The 18649-nt window shown below is 42.3% G+C and overlaps 1 protein-coding gene across 8 annotated transcripts in view; it reads right to left on the bottom strand.

Annotated features, from left to right (window-relative positions):
- lrch1 (leucine-rich repeats and calponin homology (CH) domain containing 1) overlaps positions 1–18649 on the bottom strand; it is a 106354-nt gene that overhangs the window by 42257 nt on the left and 45448 nt on the right. For all 8 annotated transcript variants that reach the window (XM_015965793.3, XM_015965790.3, XM_015965787.3 and 5 more), the window contains exons 3-4: positions 15279–15405; positions 15097–15202 (exon numbers count right to left, since the gene is read on the bottom strand). In XM_015965793.3, coding sequence (XP_015821279.1) covers positions 15097–15202; positions 15279–15405 — 233 coding nt within the window. The remainder of the gene's footprint in view (positions 1–15096; positions 15203–15278; positions 15406–18649) is intronic.

Here is an 18649-nt window from a genome sequence, read left to right on the forward strand (position 1 = left end):
GCATCCTGCCCGCTCATTGGTCAGTGAATGAAACCTCCGTTGATTGGTCCTCGTCCGAGCGACAGCAATGAAAAGTTGAAAATGTTTCAACTTTCTGGGATCGCATCGCTGGATCGTCTGTGCACGACACGTGCACGAGCGAAAAATTTCACACGCACGTTTTTCGTGTTTTGCTTAGTAGGAGGGAGACCCGCGATTATCGCTTTGTCGCGCATGTCTCATTGAAAATGAATGGAGGAGAGGCGACGTCGCCTCCCGTGTGTCGAGTCCAAGACTGTAAACACTGCAGGGCTCCTTTTGAACTGGCATTTCATTAAAACCAGATGCTCAAACTCAAAATGCTAAATTTGAAGCGCTTCAGGAGATGTTTTAACCCATAAAATTATTTGTGGAGTAACTAAAAATATTCTGCAGTATTTAAACAAAATCAGACTTCCAACCTTCAGAACCATGGATGTAATTTTCACTTTAGGAGGGGAAGGGGACACGGGGGGTGGGGGGGGGGGGGGTGTATCTTCACAGTATGTTCTAATGGGAAACAGGCTTCAACACAAACGGTTGTTTTCCGCTTGGTCCTAGAGCTCAACCATTGTCAATTTAACATAGCGTAACATTGTTTTGAGGGGAAAAAGTGCAGGGGTCAAAACTTGACTTTGGAAAAAGGGGGGGGGGGGGCATGTCCTCCCATCCCCCACCAAAATCACATCCATGCTCAGAACTCGAGACTACTTGGGTGTTTCCCTCAAGAAGGAACAATGAAGCTGTTGTTATGTAGCTTTGTAGTTGTGAACAGCAGAGCCTCGCGTGGCATTTGTTCACTATAAAGAGGAAATACACTCGGTATTTCAGTAAGTCTGCTGTGGTCTCCCGTATGGATGAATGCTTTCCAAGTCGTTTTCTGTGGGGGAAAAACTCTCACGCTCCTGTTTCAGGAAGTAGAAGTTAGTTGGTGGAGTGGGGATGGAAAATGGCGGGAATTGTCTCACTAATATTCATGATATTGAAACATCCCGCCTCTTACTGGATAACAGCAACATGACTCTTTTGCTGCCACCGATTTGCTCCTTTACTAGGTAAAAAAAGCAACATTGATGTTTATCTCCACAAATAACACAAATCTGGAGGAGTTCTGCTCTGTGGTGTAGTTGCTAATGCTAACATTTAGCTTCTACTAGTCGAGACATTCTCTGTAGTTTTCTGGACGCTAAACCACCAACAGCCTTCCCCGTTGCGAGCTAAGATGGGAGAGTCCATGAAAGTTAAGTGACACTGACATAGATCTGACTGGCTTTTCTAATCCGAGTGCTGTCTTGTCTATTTCCTGCTGCAGGCTAGTTTCAAGTTCAGCATGGCCGATGATATTTATAAAAGAACACGTATTATATGTTGAACCTTTTGGTTTATTGAATATAACACACCTGATAAACCCGGAAGCCTTTGGAATACGAGTACAACGGATCACCATTGATCAGCGATCTGTACGGATCTCTCTCTACGATTCAGCACGCACGCGGTTCACAGATCGGTCATGTGCATGGCAGTGTAGCATCATGAATGGCCTCTAATTTGCGAACCAAAGGTCACATTTTCCCAGCTGGGTCAAGTTGGGTCAAACTGTAACTTTGTCCCACAGATTAACCCGCCAGGAGCCGTGATGTCTGCTGAAACACCATCTTTATCTGCTGCTGTTCTGTCCCAAGATGAAGGACACTTCAAGATTTTACAATAGTAATTTTAAATAATAATTTTAATAAACTCTTTGACTTTATTACGGTTTATTACAATCATCATAAATAATCTCTTGGTTCAGTATAAATGTATTTAAATGACTGAAATGACTTATTATGCTTTGTGTAATAATCATTATTATTATGACGGTCAGTAATGTGTGTTCAGTAAACCAGAAGGTCGTTTGCACTTTAACCACTTCATGCAGAGGGTGAATCCAGGGTAGAGTTTAACCACCTCACATGTCTTTATTCATGACAACAAGCTTTCTGACGCTGAGAGGGGGTGTTCTGAGGTTTTGTTAAAACCAAATCTCCTGCAGCCCAAGCCAGTTCTTGAACCATACCAGGGGACGAGGGACAGCCGCCCGAATCTCTACTAAGCATTCTGTCACGCCGACAGACTTGATTCGAATAAACGCAACCGTAGCCAGCTGACACAAAACTCCTTCAGAGTTAAGCCAGACGCTCAACACCGTGTACCCTGCGACATCTTTGGACCAGAGAGTCGGTTCCACTCGGGTCTTCCCTACCGGACTGAGTACCCAAAGGCTGACAACATCCTCCTGTGACCTCCGGATCCACATAAAGGGTCGTCTGTTGGGTGAGGTAGCACACAGACGGTGTCCGATGCAGTTTTCTCTAATAAACAACTGAGTTAGCTGCAAAACCAACTTTTCACCCAGAACGCGCTTCTCTCTCTGACAGAAACCTTCTGAGATTCCTTCACGCATCCAATACCTCGTATTTCATTTTAGTTCCCATTCAGTCACAGGTTTGCTCATAAAACAAGTTTTAATATCAAATTGTCTGTTAAAAATTGTCATTTCTAAATTGTCATTTCAAATTGTCATTTTTAAAAGTGTTAGTAATAAATTCTTAACTTTTTAATGACTCTTCTTTGAAATGAAACACAGAATGGTTTATATATATTTGGTTATTGAATAAGCAAAGATTCCTTTAAACTTCTGATTCAATAAATAAACTTTTGCTATTACATTTAATTATCTTAAAATTAGAATTTAATCTTTGGATTAAAAATAGACCAAGCTCGTTGGCATATGAACTTCTGTCGAATATATAATATCCTAGATATTTATAAATGACAGAAGCTTCATTTGTTAACTTGTTTGATCTTTTCTCAGGATCTAACCAAACTGATAGCAAACAGTGTTAAATCCTACTATGTAGTTAACCACGCTACAGCGGAGGCGCTACCTGTTCCATCTAAAGGAGAAACGCACAGCGGTGGGCATGGCAGAGGAGGACAGGAGCTTGAAAAACCCCTGCATCATTAAAATTGCATGTAAGGGAGCATTTAGGCTGCCCAGTAAAATACAGTGATGATACAAACGGCAAAAATGAACATGCACGCGCCTCCAGCCTGACGGCGCAACGCTGCACACACCTCCAATTGCTGTGAAAGACGAGAGGGGGTGGTGCATCACGTGAAACATGTCTTGGACATAACATAAACGTGGTGGGACCTGTATTATTGTTGGAGATAAATCTGTAAAAGAGGAGAAATAAAAATAAACAGCGCATCAGAAAGGGGAGGAGACGAGTGAAAAAGGGAACAGGAAGGAAGAGTGTGTTTATAGGGCAAGCTGTTTTAACATTTAATCAGCAATCAGACCTCTCTGTAACTCCTACTTTTAGAGCAAGTTGCTAATTGAGCAAAAAAATGTTTCACTGTGTCCTACATGATGGTAAATGGTAAATGGCCTGTATTTGATATAGCGCATTCTAGAGTCCTGGAACCCCCAAGGCGCTTTACAGCACAATCAGTCATTCACCCATTCACACACACATTCACACACTGGTGGGGATGAGCTACGATGTAGCCACAGCTGCCCTGGGGCGCACTGACAGAGGCGAAGCTGCCGAGCACTGGCGCCATCGGTCCCTCAGACCACCACCAGCAGGCAATGTGGGTTAAGTGTCTTGCCCAAGGACACGACAGCGACAGACTGAGCGGGGCTCGAACCTGCAACCTTTCAATTACGGGGTGAGCATTCAACTTCAGTGTCACCGTCGCCCAAATAGATTGAAAGAAAGAGCAAAGCTATTTGTCTGTTCTTTTCTTTTTCCTTCTGCTGCTCCGTGACATTTTTGATCGGTCGCACCGCTACTTTGGAACAATGTCATTCAGTTGAAAGTAAAACTAAGCGCCTCATCTGTGGGTTAAAAGCTCGTCTCCAATAATAAAATCTGCTGTACCTTGTCCTACACACGACTAACGATGGAGTAATCATTACAGACTCTTGCTGACGGTTTTCCATTATTAAACCCACATGCAGGTGGTAATAATGTCAGCCAAGCAGCCATGGCAGAGAGCAGCAGCATCACAGGGAATTAATGTGGTTACTGGATAAAAATACCCTCTAGATTAGATTATCAACACAATCGTGTTACAATGAGGTCAGACAGCTCAAATATCTGGCTGAATTTAAACCAATCCTGTCAAAAACAGACAAATTGTTGTGTGAGCAGTAAATCAGGCAAACTGAGATGTTCCACACACTCAGCTCTGGGCCTCTTTTATGTTTGTGCCATGAAGACAACTCTAGCCTCAAGAAATATTTTTCCACTGCAACAGTTTGATCTTCACTCCTGAGTTTCCCTTTTGACGTGACTTGGCTGGATCTAACACAGTGCTGGTGGTCTCATCTCTAGAGACCCTGAAACAGCAAGAAACTACAGCACATTTATACTAAATCAAAAGCAAAACACTATCCCTCCCATTTACAGGGCTGCCGTCCAGTCTGCAACTGGGAAAACCTCCCTGCAGCATCAAGCTGTTGAACCACTTTAAAGCTCATTTGTCCATCCAGGAGAAGGTCGTAATTCTGAGGGACAAGAACATGTCAAGTTTGGAAAATGTAGATTTAAATCCAAACAGCTTAGCGTGATGTAGGGGTGGAGAAGAAAGAGTCAGCCAGCAAACAGCCGGGCTGTCCTGTGGTCTGATTTTCTACGCAACACAAGGTGAAGACAAGACTTTAATAATTCAGTGTAAATATTTAGCACCCAGTGTTGGGAACATTACTTTAAAAAAGTAATTAGTTATAGTTACTGATTACTTTGTCAAAAAAGTAACTCAGTTATTAATTGAGTTACGAGATTATAAAAGTAACTAATTGCCAAGAAAAATAACTACTTAGTTACTTTTTTCCATTAAAGAATGCTAGAAAAATGGGTTACCTTCTTAATTGAACTTACTTAATTTACTATAAATTACTACAATAGTGAAATATAAATGACTAATGACTGGAACATAATAAAATGTAAGTCCAAATGTTTTTATAAACCTGAATAATTTAAGTAAATAAGCACTTAACAGGAGGAACTACTAACAGGAACATTACACTTATCTAGACTATTAAAAGGTCACTGTGTGATATTTAACAAGACCCCAATCAGCTAAAATTTAAAATTGCAAATAGAAACACCTGTAAAGGTTCCTGAGCCTTTAGTAGTATACAGTATAGAGTATACAGAAGCAACTGAAGATCAAGATCAGAGACAGCAAGGAGGCATACAGGAAGAAGCTGGAGAACAACCTACAGAGGAACAATATCAGAGATGTCTGGTCAGGGATGAAGAAGATCACAGACTTCAAGCAGAGGAAGGATTGCACAGATGGCAGCCTGGACACAGCCAATGAACTGAACAAGTTCTTCAATAGGTTCAGTTCAGGAACAAACCCGGCATCCTTCTCGCCTGTCCCCAGCCAATCAGACATCCCATCCTCCTCTGATCCAACATTTTCCTGTCACACGCCAGCTCTTTTGTCCTCTAACGCAGTCATGGACTCTTCTGGTTCTATAAATCTGTCTTCAACCAAGTCAGGAGATGCTGCTGCCCCAGTTACCTCCCCCTCCCACCTATCTGTCTCTAGAAGTCAGGTGAAGAGGCAGCTGGAGAGACTGAACAGGAACAAGGCTGCAGGTCCAGATGGTGTCAGCACCAGAGTACTGAAGGCTTGTGCAGAGCAGCTCTGTGGGATTCTGCAGCACCTCTTCAACCTCAGCCTGGCCCAGGAGAAGGTTCCAGTCCTGTGGAAGACATCCTGCCTTGTTCCATTTCCAAAGAAAACTCGCCCATCAGTCAATGACGACTACAGACCGGTTGCCCTGACATCCCACATCATGAAGGTCCTGGAGAGACTCCTGTTGGTCCACCTGAATAAGCAAACTAGAACATATCAGGACCCGCTGCAGTTTGCTTATCGCCATGGAGTTGGAGTTGAAGATGCCATCATCCAGCTGCTTCAACCAACCCACTGTCATCTGGACAGAGCAGACAGCACTGTCAGGGTAATGTTCTTTGATTTCTCCAGTGCATTTAACACAATCCAGCCTGATGTACTTTGCCAGAAACTCCAGAAGACACAGGTGGGGGCCTCAACTATCGCCTGGATTAAAGACTACCTGACAGAACTGCACATCAAACCAGGCGATCAGTAACATTGGAGCACCCCAGGGGACTGTACTCTCACCATTCCTTTTCACCCTGTACACCTCAGACTTCCAGTACAAATCAGATACCTGTCATCTACAGAAATACTCAGATGACTCTGCAGTTGTCGGGTGTATCAGAGATGGACAGGAAGCTGAGTACAAAGAGCTGGTGGAGCGCTTTGTGGCATGGTGTGGAAACAATCATCTGACCTTGAATGTGAACAAAACAAAGGAGATGATTTTAGACTTCAGAAGAAACACTGTGGAGTCAAACACTGTTTCCATCAGGGAGAAGAAGTGGAGGTGGTTGAGGAATACAAATATCTTGGAGTTCACCTGGACAACAGACTGGATTGGAGAAAGAACAGCCAAGCCGTTTACAAGAAGGGACACAGCAGACTGCACTTCTTGAGGACGCTTAGGTCCTTCAATGTCTGTAGCAAGATGCTGCAGATCTTCTACAAGTCTGTTGTTGAGAGTGTAATCTCTTCAGCCATCATCTGTTGGGGTAGTAGCATCAGAATCAGGGACCTGAAAAGGCTCAACAGCCTAATAAAAAAGGCTGGTTCTGTTCTGGGGACGACTGTGGAACCACTGGAGGAGATGATGCAAAGAAGGATTCTCCAGAGAATCAAGAAAATTATGGACAACCCTGAGCATTCTCTTCACAAGACTGTCCGACAACGGAAGAGTGTCTTCAGTCAGAGGCTTCTTCAGTTTCGCTGCAACACTGACCGCTACTGGAGATCCTTCCTGCCAACAGCCATTGTAATATACAATAACTCTTTGATGACTTGATTATTATTATTAATATTATTATTATCCTGAGCTACTACAGCAATCAATTTCCCTCTGGGATTAATAAAGTATTTTTGAATTGAATTGAATTGAAATGGTCTCTCAGTCTAGTTAAATTACAGAAATTAATGTAATTTTGTACAGTATTCTAATTTTTCCAGCTTCACATAATTGTGTGTTTTTAGCAGCATTTCTGTTGCTGGTAATCTAGTAATGGTTAAATAAATAAATAAAATCCTTTAAAATGAAGAGGCACAAGCCTGATGGAGGACTTACATTTACTAACTTGGGTCAGACCCAACCACAGAAGAGCTGAAGCTGGGTGGTAAACACACACAGGTAGTTCTAATAACACCTGAGCTCCATGACGTGTGAGACTGATGCATCAGTGTTACAGCGGGACTAAAGACATGATCAGGAACAGGTTACAGCTGGATGATCTAGGAAGGTAGAAGATCAGGACGTCTGAGCGGTGAACAGGTGAGCGGACCTTCGGGACGTCCCGCTGTCACGCTAAGAAGGACACGGCTGCAGATCCACACCTGCAGCCATAGACTATTCATCACGTCTTCCTCGTTCTTCACGGGCCGTGATGCTCTTGGATGAAAACATCTGCCTCTTCAGCTCCTGATCAGCTGATGACAGCTTCAACGCACCGCGCTGCTTAACGCACGCATTTCCTTATCAGTAACAGAAACAACGTTTTGATAAAAGACGGTAATTAATTAGTTTGCTCGTTACAGAACAAAATATTAACGCGGTTATTTTAAACGGCGTTATTCCCAACACTGCTCTGTTGGGTCTACAGCAGGCAGTGACTGAGACACTGAGGGTCTCCGCCCACCCGACCAATCATCATCGTGTTTGTAAGTGTGTTACCGACACCTCTCTCTCCCTGGCTGCAGCTGAAGTGTGGCGGTCAGAAAGCCTCACACTGTTGCTCAACGTTCGACAAGCACATAGTAACACACAACCTTCCGTCCCCAGTAACGGTAACGGCGTTGCAACAGTGGGAAAAGTAATTAATTAGATTATTCCGTTACCTAATAAAGAACGCCGTTAGTAATGCTGTTATACTTAAACGGCGTTACTCCCAACACTGTTAGCACCAAACCACAACAAGAGTCGTCTCAAGGCACAAAGTAAACATTCCAGTCAGTGCTGCTGCTCTTTCAGAGGCTTCAGTAATGTTACTGATGCACAATCTTCTGTTTTTGTCAAAACATCTTTGAGGTGAAAAAAAAAAAAAGAAAAGGAAATGAATGAGTAAAAAATGATGAAACATTGGATCCGAGATCTGAGCAGATGTTTTATCACCACATTTCAGGAAGATATTGGATAAATAACTAAGTGAGGTGGCAGGTTCCACTTTTGATGTATTTCTTTAAACAGCTGTGATGGATCCTGGAAGTCCACTAACCAGATGGGGTTGGGTTCCCCTACTTTCATCATCTTTCAAACAAACTTTCTTTTCCTTATTACAGACAACTAAACGCCCGCCTCTGTAACTGCATGACATGTCCTGTAGTTTGGTTTGAATCACAGTAGGAGAGAAAAGGAGAGAGCTTCTCCATGCTGTATGCAGCATGCTGAGGCTGATTTTAGATCAGAGTCTGCTGTTTGCACTGCCACACCCATCCCAGGGCCCTAAAATATACCTCACCCAGTGTGACCCATGATCAACCTCCAGTCCTCACAGATGGTCACAGAGACCTCTGATGTTGAGGATCTGTTTGCTCAAGGGTGGCTTACGCTGAAGAGAAATTATATATTACACTACATCCAGATTTATACAGACTAGAGAGTCAGTCACCATTATTGTGGATATAGTTAAATGATTTTCCTTAGCTAAAGATTTAGCGTTGCAGGTCGGTCTAGCCATGCTCTATTGCAGCCTCAGCGGGTCTACCATTGGCTCGGCTAAGTTTAAGTCTGGAAAATCACAGTGCTCGATGTTTGTAGAGAGATACTTCACAAGCTTAGCGCCAGAGCTTCAACGGAAAAAAATGAGAAAGATGGCGCTGGCCCAGAACGACGCTTGTGTGAAACATCTTCAGCACCATCTTTGCATGATTTGGACTAGTCCTTCTTGATAAAGGATGTGTGTCAGGGTTAATTTTGACAATTAATTTAATTTAGTTTTAGTGTTAGGCTTTTGACTAAAATTATTTTTAATTTTAGTCAATTCATACATCAAATTTATTTTAATTTACTCGACAAAAATATGTGTATCTTTCTTCTGATGCAATACTTTTCAATGTTGGTAAATTAAATGTTCACTACACCTACTTGAAACTGTAAATAAATATGAAAAAATCACATTTTGGATCAATAAATCTCTGAATCTTATTGTTTTATTAACAATAATTAATGGAAAATACAAAAATGAACACTGCCAGGTTGAAATTGTGTCTCTCAGTATTAACAAAGTCAACAAATCTGTATAATGTTCAGTAATATTTGTAAACATTGCAGGAAATAACATCATACCATCAATTAATAATGCCAGGAGGTAAACGAAAGGTAAGAATTGTTTTCAGGTGTATTTATTAGTTTTCCCATCACTAACTTACCAAGGTGGATAGGGTTGGGAATCGAAAACTGGTTCCCATTGTTTCAACTCCTAGGAATCGTTCGTCACTTTTGCAAACGATTCCCCTTATCAATTCCAGTTGGTGCGAATGACGTCACTGCACACATTGCGTAGCTTATGGAAGCAGAAAACATGGCGTCTAAGCAGCACAAACACTCAAAAGTTTGGTTAAATTTTACAAATAAGGGTGACAACTCGGAAACTTGCAATAATCGAAAAGTAGATATTTCATCACAGAGAGGAAGCACTGGGAATACGCAAAAGCATTTGGGCACAAAACAGAGGTGTGGACTCGAGTCACATGACTTGGACTCGAGTCATTATTTAAATGACATGACTTGACTTGAAATTTAAGTTGGACAAATGACTTGATTATGACTTGAAAACCCAAAGTTAACCCCTGGAACCCCTCCCGGTCGTGTTTTGCGTTCGAAACTTTTACTCATGTGGGTCAGAGCTGAAGAACGTCACACGCTTCTCCAGTTCTTACCTGGATGACAGAGTGAACAGAAACGCAGAAAATGATCGCTATATAAATGCAAGCTCTTGTGTTTTTTTCTGGTTATCGCGTAATCTGTGATCAGAAACGGCAGAGACGTGTTCGGAATTAAGACTATTTTCCATTTGCACGCTTCATTTCCACGTACAATCTAACATCAACAGCCAGGAACACTAGTGAATAGTTAGGGTGCAGTTTTATTAATAGATGAGTGTTGTTGTTTAAACGTTTCTCTAATATTTATCATATAGACTAATTTGCTGAGTTCTCCTTTGCTCTTTCTGTTACAGACTGAACTGAAGATGGATGCTCTATACCAGGGATTCCCAAAGTGTGGTGCGGTGGTGAAAAGTGTAATGGCTGCGGAGCTCAGAGAAGTCTGTCATATGTCACCATTAGCGTAGAAACTCATTTGTGGGTGGGCCAAAGAAAAAGTAAGTGGGCACAATAAATGTAATTGAAAACAAGTATATTTTTGCGCGCGCGTGTCCTCCACATGTGCCCTAGCTTCATAATAAAAATGCGCCGAGCTTCAGCACTCTGGCCTGCGCACGCTGATATGTTCCGTATTTGATCATTTTTAACGGTGTTGGAGGAATCTGAAGGTGGTGAGTCATTCTGGCAGATTGTAATTAACACCTGTCTCATGCAGGTGTTCTGACATTGTAAACCTCACACACTGAACATTGTGGATGTAACTAAATAACAAGAAATGATTCCCATTCAGGCTATTGACAGCGCGCTGAAGATCTGAAGTTCAGAGTGTGTCTGTCAGAGGTCAGACGTGTTCCGGCTGAACCACGGCTCACGGGTGCACAAGTGAGCACATCTGGGCTGGGCAAAAGTCATTTTACAACATTGGTTTAAATAGCGCGAGACGCGGTGACTTGAGCGGCTGAGCCGCGCGCGCGCACACACACGCACACAGATTCAATAAGCGCACACGCTGCTTTAACTCCGGCGCGCCGTCAGACTGAAGGCAGAAATGAACGCTGCCTCCACCGTGATAAAAACTTTTAAGAGGTTATTTTTCATTCAAGGTCAAATTAAGATATTAGCTTCTGGGATGAGTCGGGTCCGCTCCAGCCAGTGACTCCTCATGAACCTGACCACAACTCCTGTTACTGCAGCATTTGTCATTACAGTCCGCATGACAGCGGATCGCAGATTCAGCCACACCATAAAACAGCAATAAGTCGGTCTGAGGTAAAAGTGAACATCATGGCTATATCTTGTCCCCTATTGACATTTGATTACGCACAAGTAGGTGATCAGCTCAGGTTTACGCAGAACAGAAGGAAGGAGAGCGCTCTGGCCGCACAGGCTAAACGTTCCTATTTTAAGAAAACCGTTAAATTGCATTGTTTATGTGCTACCTGGGCACTCTAAATATTTATTTAAAATGAAATCAAAGGAAATTGTAATGGTATCGAATGTTTATTAATTACTATTTAAAAAATGAAAGTGATGGGGAATTTTTTTTAACCCTGTCTGTTTAGCTTGACATCTGATAGAGCCATGCCCCGATGTGGGGGCGGGGGGGGGGGGGGGGGGGGGGGGTACGTCGACATGGTCGGGACATAGAAGGGGGTGCGCGGCTAAATAAGTTTGGGAACCACTGCTCTATACAAACACTAACAACTGTTTCTGCTGTTTAGTTTCTGTCTGATGGCTCAACAAAAGTCGCATCCAGTATGGCAGCAAGTCATGGAACCAAACCAAGGAAAGGAGGGTGTGATATTAGCAGGAGGCTGGTGAGCTGGATGCTGCAAAGGGTAACAACACTAAAGGTGCATTTATTTTTACTTACATGTAAATGTGGACATGGTCAGTTTATTGGTATTTTTTATTAATCTTGTTATAATGTTTGATTTTACCACTGAGCAGTGCACAAAATTAAGTAGAGCTGAAACTGTTCCTCGAGTACCTCGAATAATTCGAGTAAAAAAAAAGCCTGGAGTCAAATTCTCTGCCTCGAGGATTCGTTTAATTCATGTTTAATTAATTCATGGCTTTGCAATCGCCCGGGGTCATGTTTCACCCGGACCAAAATAAGTGGCGCACATACACACGTGATTAGCGAATGTAACTTAACTTTCTCTTAAGCCATGGCGGACAACGTGGACCCCGGTGGAGTGCGAAAAAGACAGAAAATGTCAAAGGTGTGGAACCAAGGAGGAAAACGTAGTCCAGTGTAAATACTGTAAAATGGATTTAGCCTACCACAACACCACATCCTCCATGCTGCAGCACCTGACCAGGAAACATCCACGTGTAAATGTCACTTCTGCAAGTGGACTCGGAGCCTCTACAAGATAATGCATTTTAGCCTGTATTTCTATATATTCTGCGGACACTGTGCGATTTTTCATTTGTAGCACTCAGTTTCAGCTCACGCTGTGCATATGGTAGCAACACGTCGGACTTAAAATGTGCTAAAAGTAGCAGTTTTTACACAACACGTAGGGCTGGGCGATATGGCAAAAATAAAATATCACGATTTTTCCAATATTTTATCACGATTTCGATTTTATCACGATTTTTTATCCATGAATAGCATAACTTCAATTGCGTATTAAAGAAGAGAAACATTGAATAAATAAACATTTATTCATATTAGGGATAATCAACACAGTGCTAACACACTTATATTTTAAACTCACACCAGAGATGATAAAAGCCCTGAGAGACGCAATTACAAAAATCAGTTTTTCTCATTTTTCAAGTAACTTAACATAAATTAAAATCGTAAACATATTTAAAGTGCAAACATGTCAATTGCAAACGTATTGTGCAAACATTAACTTGTTCAAAATACTATGTAGCTCCCAGTTGCTCATGTAGTGGATAGTTAAGCTCAAATACGGCTCTGATGTGCGGCTGGACCAGAGATCGCTTGTGGTAGCAAATAACTGCGCATTCTGAATATTTTCTGCAACAAGTCTCTAAATAAAGTAAAAATTTTCCAGTGCAGATTGGAGACAACCCATAGAAGCACTGATTTGATCTCATTTCAGAGAAAAATAGAACAGGTTAGATGCACCTAATAAATAAAATTACTAACAAACTCAGGAATCTGTTTCTTTGCTTCATTGTTCTGGTGCTGAGAATATCACTAAGGCGGATCAAAGGAGATACACAGATGAATGCACCTCTTATTTATTATTTGGAAACTACATTTACTGCAGCTGGCAGAGGCAGAGATTGTTTCCATTGACACACGGAGTTTACAGAATCATTTTAAATGTTAATAGGGGAAGACTGCAGGAGGGAGCGGTAAAATACAGGGGGTCCCAGCAAAAACAAGAAACTACGAGTCTGATGAAACCCGCTGGTTTTCCATCAGGCAGTCACGGGGCAGCTCCATCGACCCAGTGACCGAGCTCAGTACGGTACCGACACCGGCTCGGCAGAGGGTGGACAAGCCGAGGCGTCGTCGTGCTCTGCTTAAGAAGCGGTGTTATTTTCCTGCTTCAGAAGAAGCGTCCAACGTGTTTTTACGCTTTCTCCGAGACGTGTCACGTCACTAAGTTGTTAGCGCTGCGCGCTAAGGAAACCCTGCGTTCCTCTTTGGAACGAAAACCTCGTTGTTGCTCAGCCGCGGCGAAGCCATGTTTGTTCACACACAGGTGAAGGTGAAAACAAGCGGGGCACTAATATATTAATATTACTATGACTCACTCTGATTGGTTAAGGGTCAAACAAAGGCGTGTCATTCGCCTGGGGTAAGTTCCCTTTTCATTCAGAGGCAGAAATTCAACAGCAGCTGTGAATCGTGATAAAACGGTCTCTCAAAAATGACAGACCGTCAGATGTGTAGATCGTAAAATGGTCTAAAATCGTCATATCGCCCAGCCCTAACAACACGTCAGACTTTTTACTGTGTTATTGATGTCTCTTCCTCGGGATTGCTGCAGGAGGACACAGGTATTTATGAGTGACGGAGGAAAATGAAATGTTGTAAATAAATGTTTTGTGATCAGTATAATTTCACATAACCACGGCAAACATGCTTTCTCGACAATCCTTGTTATTGTGTGAGAAAAAAAGTGTAGAAATTATAGCGGACGTGTGTTAATAGGGAAATAGCTGGTGAGACATATTTGCGCATGCGCTGTGAGCGGTTCTGGTGCTGTTTGGGCCACAGCTGCTCGCATTTGTTTACTGTGAAGTAAAGTTGAAGTGCTGAAGTTTTGAAAACTCATTTTGAATAAAACTTGAAGAATAACTGGCAATTGCTTGCTCCTTTTAACAGGTCTTTCATATTTTATAACCTGCTATTTGATATAATGGTTTACAAACACAAAAGGGTAATTTATTAGAATACTCGATTAATCGATAAAAGATTCGATAGAGTACTCGATTAATCGAAAAAAGATTCGATAGAGTACTCGATTACAAAAATATTCGATAGCTGCAGCCCTAAAATTAAGATTAAACAGTTGGTTAAATTCAGTTAAAAACTGCTTAGCTTCAGAAATCTTGTGCATCCACAGCTGTTATTGGTGATAATTAAGCATTCTGACTAGGAGCCAAACATCGAGATATCGGCCATGAAATCGGCCCAAAAAATCAGCAGCACTTATCGGCCATCAGCTGACCACGACCGCCTATCGGTACTAGAAAAAAACAATATCGGTCAGCCTCTAGCTTCCATTTGCTGCTTCTATTTCTGCCCCACTGAATGGTTTCCGTAGCAATGAATAGGTCACGTTTTTTATTGCTCTGATTGGTCCTAGTGCTAGCCAATGGTTGTGCAGAGACAGTTTGAAAGACAACAGATACTGCCCCACAACTGGGCTCTGTCTATAGGTTTTAGGTAGACTGTTTATGCATATATAGGATGGCTTGCTAGGCTAGGCTATTTGGCTCACACAGCATAATCACACAATCAAGAACACATGACTTAAGATAAACAAAACACCTTGGTGTGATGGAAAAAATTTTTTCTACAATAGCCACCAGTTTTGCAGTTTGCAGAAATTCTGTCTAGTTGTTAAAAGTTCAGCAACTCACCTTCTGGCAGGACGCAGAGAAGATTTCGCCGTACGTTTAGTTCACGTAAAGCTTTCAGTCTGCCGATGTGTCGAGGCAGAGCTGTGATTTCATTACAGCTGATGTCCTGTAGGGGGCAGACAGCAACCACATATAGGTGGAAGAGACTCGAAAAGGATTGTCCTGAGTTGATATCCACTCACCAGCTCCATGAGGCTGTGAAGCTGTCCAATGGTCTCTGGCAGACTCACCAGCTTGTTGTTACTGGCGTTCAGGACTCTGAGAGGTAAACCACACAGACAGACTGGCAAAGAGCCAAGCTGGTTCCGACTGCAACACAAACACAGTCGCCATCACCACACAATGCACTCTGTCAAATGGAAAATACCAGAGAAACTATGGAAGCACAGCACTCACATCTAGGTCTCAACTCGTAAAATAAATGAACGTCATTTACAGTAACACACAATAAACACATAGAGTTTCCACCTAAAGAGATGTTATCAATATATAGCTACAAACGCTTCCTACACATCTGTAGTAGGTGCCATAGAGTTGTGCGGATGATCGGAAGAGCTTACTGTAGCACTTACATGGTACTGTTCGTACCAGAAAACCTCACAGAGGTCACACATTTCAACTACACACCTACAACAACCCATAATAACCAGAACTTGATAAAACTTTATTAAACAAAGTCAGAATGTGGTGTTCGTGTTCTGTTTTAAAATCACAATGTGACTAACTTCGGCTCTTGTTCTTCCGCTTTTAAACCAATTTTCTTAAATGTGCAGCTAGGGTTGTCACGGTAACCAGTGTAGTGGTAAACCCCGGTAAAAATGTTGACAATAATAATAACCGTCTCGTTTTAAAAAATATATATTATCTCGGTGGGTTACTGTGGCTACGGTGTAGGCATCGTGACCCTTACCAGCCACCGTATCATCTGCTGAAGTTGCCGGCGGCACATGCGCGCTTTGTTGTTTACGGCCAAAACTTTCTTGAAGCTAATGCTGAAATAATGGCCAAAGGAGGAGATGGCAGCGCTCAGGACATTTATTATCCCTCAAAGAAGACAAAGTCGGAAGTACGGGCATATTTTAGATATTTGAAGAATGCCAAGGGAGTTTATAGAAGACGACTATCCTGTTTGCAGCACGTGCAGAAAAAGTGTCTGTGAAAGGCAGCAACGCTTCAAATCTCATGACACATCTGCGTGACCATCACCCACAACTCTACAGTCAACGCAAGGCAAGCTAACGTTAGCGTTTTAGCTAAAATGCGTGATCTGAGGATTTGGGTTGAGGGAGAATGCAACGAGTCGCTATATAAAGCAGCCGCAGCGCCGCTACCTGCATATAAACCGTGTCGCGGACACCCCCATGCTGAAATGACGCTATGCATTACGGGGCTCGCAGGGGCAGATAAGAGTTGGTCTCTCTCCGAGAATAATTATGAATTTAACAACGATTACTGCCTGATGACATTTCCCCACATCTGCAAAGCTCACTGGAAGGACACAAACCGAGGACAATATTTTCCTAATATAGGGTTTGTTACTCAAGTAAGGGTAAAAAAAAGTATCTGATTAGAAGGCTACTTGAGTACTAAGTATCAACTGATGTAATATTTTTAAAATGATGACATCAAACAGACAAAAAATAAGAAGTTATGGGCAAATATTGTTATTTTAAAGACTAAAGGGAAAAAATTTAAACAAATAAACAACATAATTACAAAATAACACATTTTAGGCAAAAGTTAGACACAAACTGAGGACAATATTTTCCTGATATACAGGATTTATTTTGAAAATGTAACATGTTTAAAAAAATACCGCGATAATACCGACAACCATGATAATTTTGGTTACAATAACCGTGAGGTTAAATTTTCACACCGTGACAACCCTATGTGCAGCACAGACTCTCTGTTGCTCCGTGTAGCAGCATCACCCTTTCTAACTGGACGAGTGAATATCTTCATCAAAGAGACCATATTCTTCTTCTGAATCAGAGTCAGACATTACTGGACAAAGAGAGTCAACAATGACCAGACCTACGTGTGCTGCGTTTCTTCCTCCTCTCGTCCTCTCCAGTAACCGATTTTCAAGCTCTAAAAACTCACAAACTTTCACTATGAACACACCAATAAGTGTTGCTCAGACTACTGAAGATAGACCTTTCCACTATCTTCTAGTGTAAAGTAGTAACTTCATGAGTGATCATATTTGCAGCTGTGGCTTGTTAAAGTCAGCAATTACACTTTGGTGCTTAAAGGGTTAAATCGATTTTTGGCCGTACAAATCGATCCTCATGATTCAGTATCGGAGAATGGATTTTTTCAACACAGCCCTATTTGATAGCGTAGTAGTTGCATCACAGTTTTCTGTGCACAGACAGACATCATCCTGGAGTCCTTTCCACCGAGATGAAACATCCTAATTCCAGCTGCAACAACGACAGAGTAAAAGTCTGCCAATGATCTCAGGAGCTTGTGAGTGAAAAGACACAGCAGACAGCTGAGAGCTTACACAACAAGCATCTGCCCACATGTAGTAACATCAGTTGTACGTGATGGAGCCCTGTGTCAGCCAACTCACCCGAAACACACAGTAAAACAGATTAAACTGGCCTTTAAAGTAGAAACACATGTTTAAAGTGCAAGTTTTTATCAGATGACTGGCTGATGAAAATAATCCTAAATTTGACAAAGACTTAGGAACCATAATGATTAGAGGACACCATCTAAATGTTTCCTACCAGACAGTTTCCATAAATAACTCCAGAACATTAAGCTCTGCACAAAACTTTGTACTTCCAAGCAAAGTCCTTCACCACCAGCCTGTGATTTATTACTGCTGACACACACACACACACACACACACGACTGACAGCTGGTACCAGAACTGTTTCAGGCAGCCAGATGTGGACAGTAGAAGCAGCAGGGGCACACTGACCTTTAAACGTACCATCACACAGAGCAGCAGAGTGTGTCAGTGACATGCTTTAGAGTTGACCCTGCAGCCCAACACACACACATGCAAACATCCCATGAATGTGTGCAGGCACAGTGTAATCCCTACCAAACACTCCAGGTGCACTGATGGAAGCACGGCGCAAACCTTCAACCATCTGAATAAGGGGCAGGCTGACTGTGTTGTGTGAGATGTCTTTTTTCTCTCTCTCTCTCTCTCTCTCTCTCTCTCTCTCTCTCTCTCTCTCTCTCTCTCTCTCTCTCTCTCTCTCTCTCTCTCTCTCTCTCTCTCTCTCTCTCTCTCTCTCTCTCTCTCTCTCTCTCTCTCTCTCTCTCTCTCTCTCTCTCTCTCTCTCTCTCTCTCTCTCTCTCTCTCTCTCTCTCTCTCTCTCTCTCTCGCTCTCTCTCTCGCTCTCTCTCTCTCTCTCTCGCTCTCTCTCTCGCTCTCTCGCTCTCTCTCTCGCTCTCTCGCTCTCGCTCTCTCGCTCTCTCTCTCTCTCTCTCTCTCTCTCTCGCAGGGCGTTTAAATTATTGCGTTTCCGAGGTTGTACATTTCAGGGGTGAATAAAAAGATTAATTTTTTACAAACATTCCACTT

Source organism: Nothobranchius furzeri, chromosome 14, assembly GCF_043380555.1.
Source record: "Nothobranchius furzeri strain GRZ-AD chromosome 14, NfurGRZ-RIMD1, whole genome shotgun sequence".
NCBI lineage: Eukaryota > Metazoa > Chordata > Actinopteri > Cyprinodontiformes > Nothobranchiidae > Nothobranchius > Nothobranchius furzeri.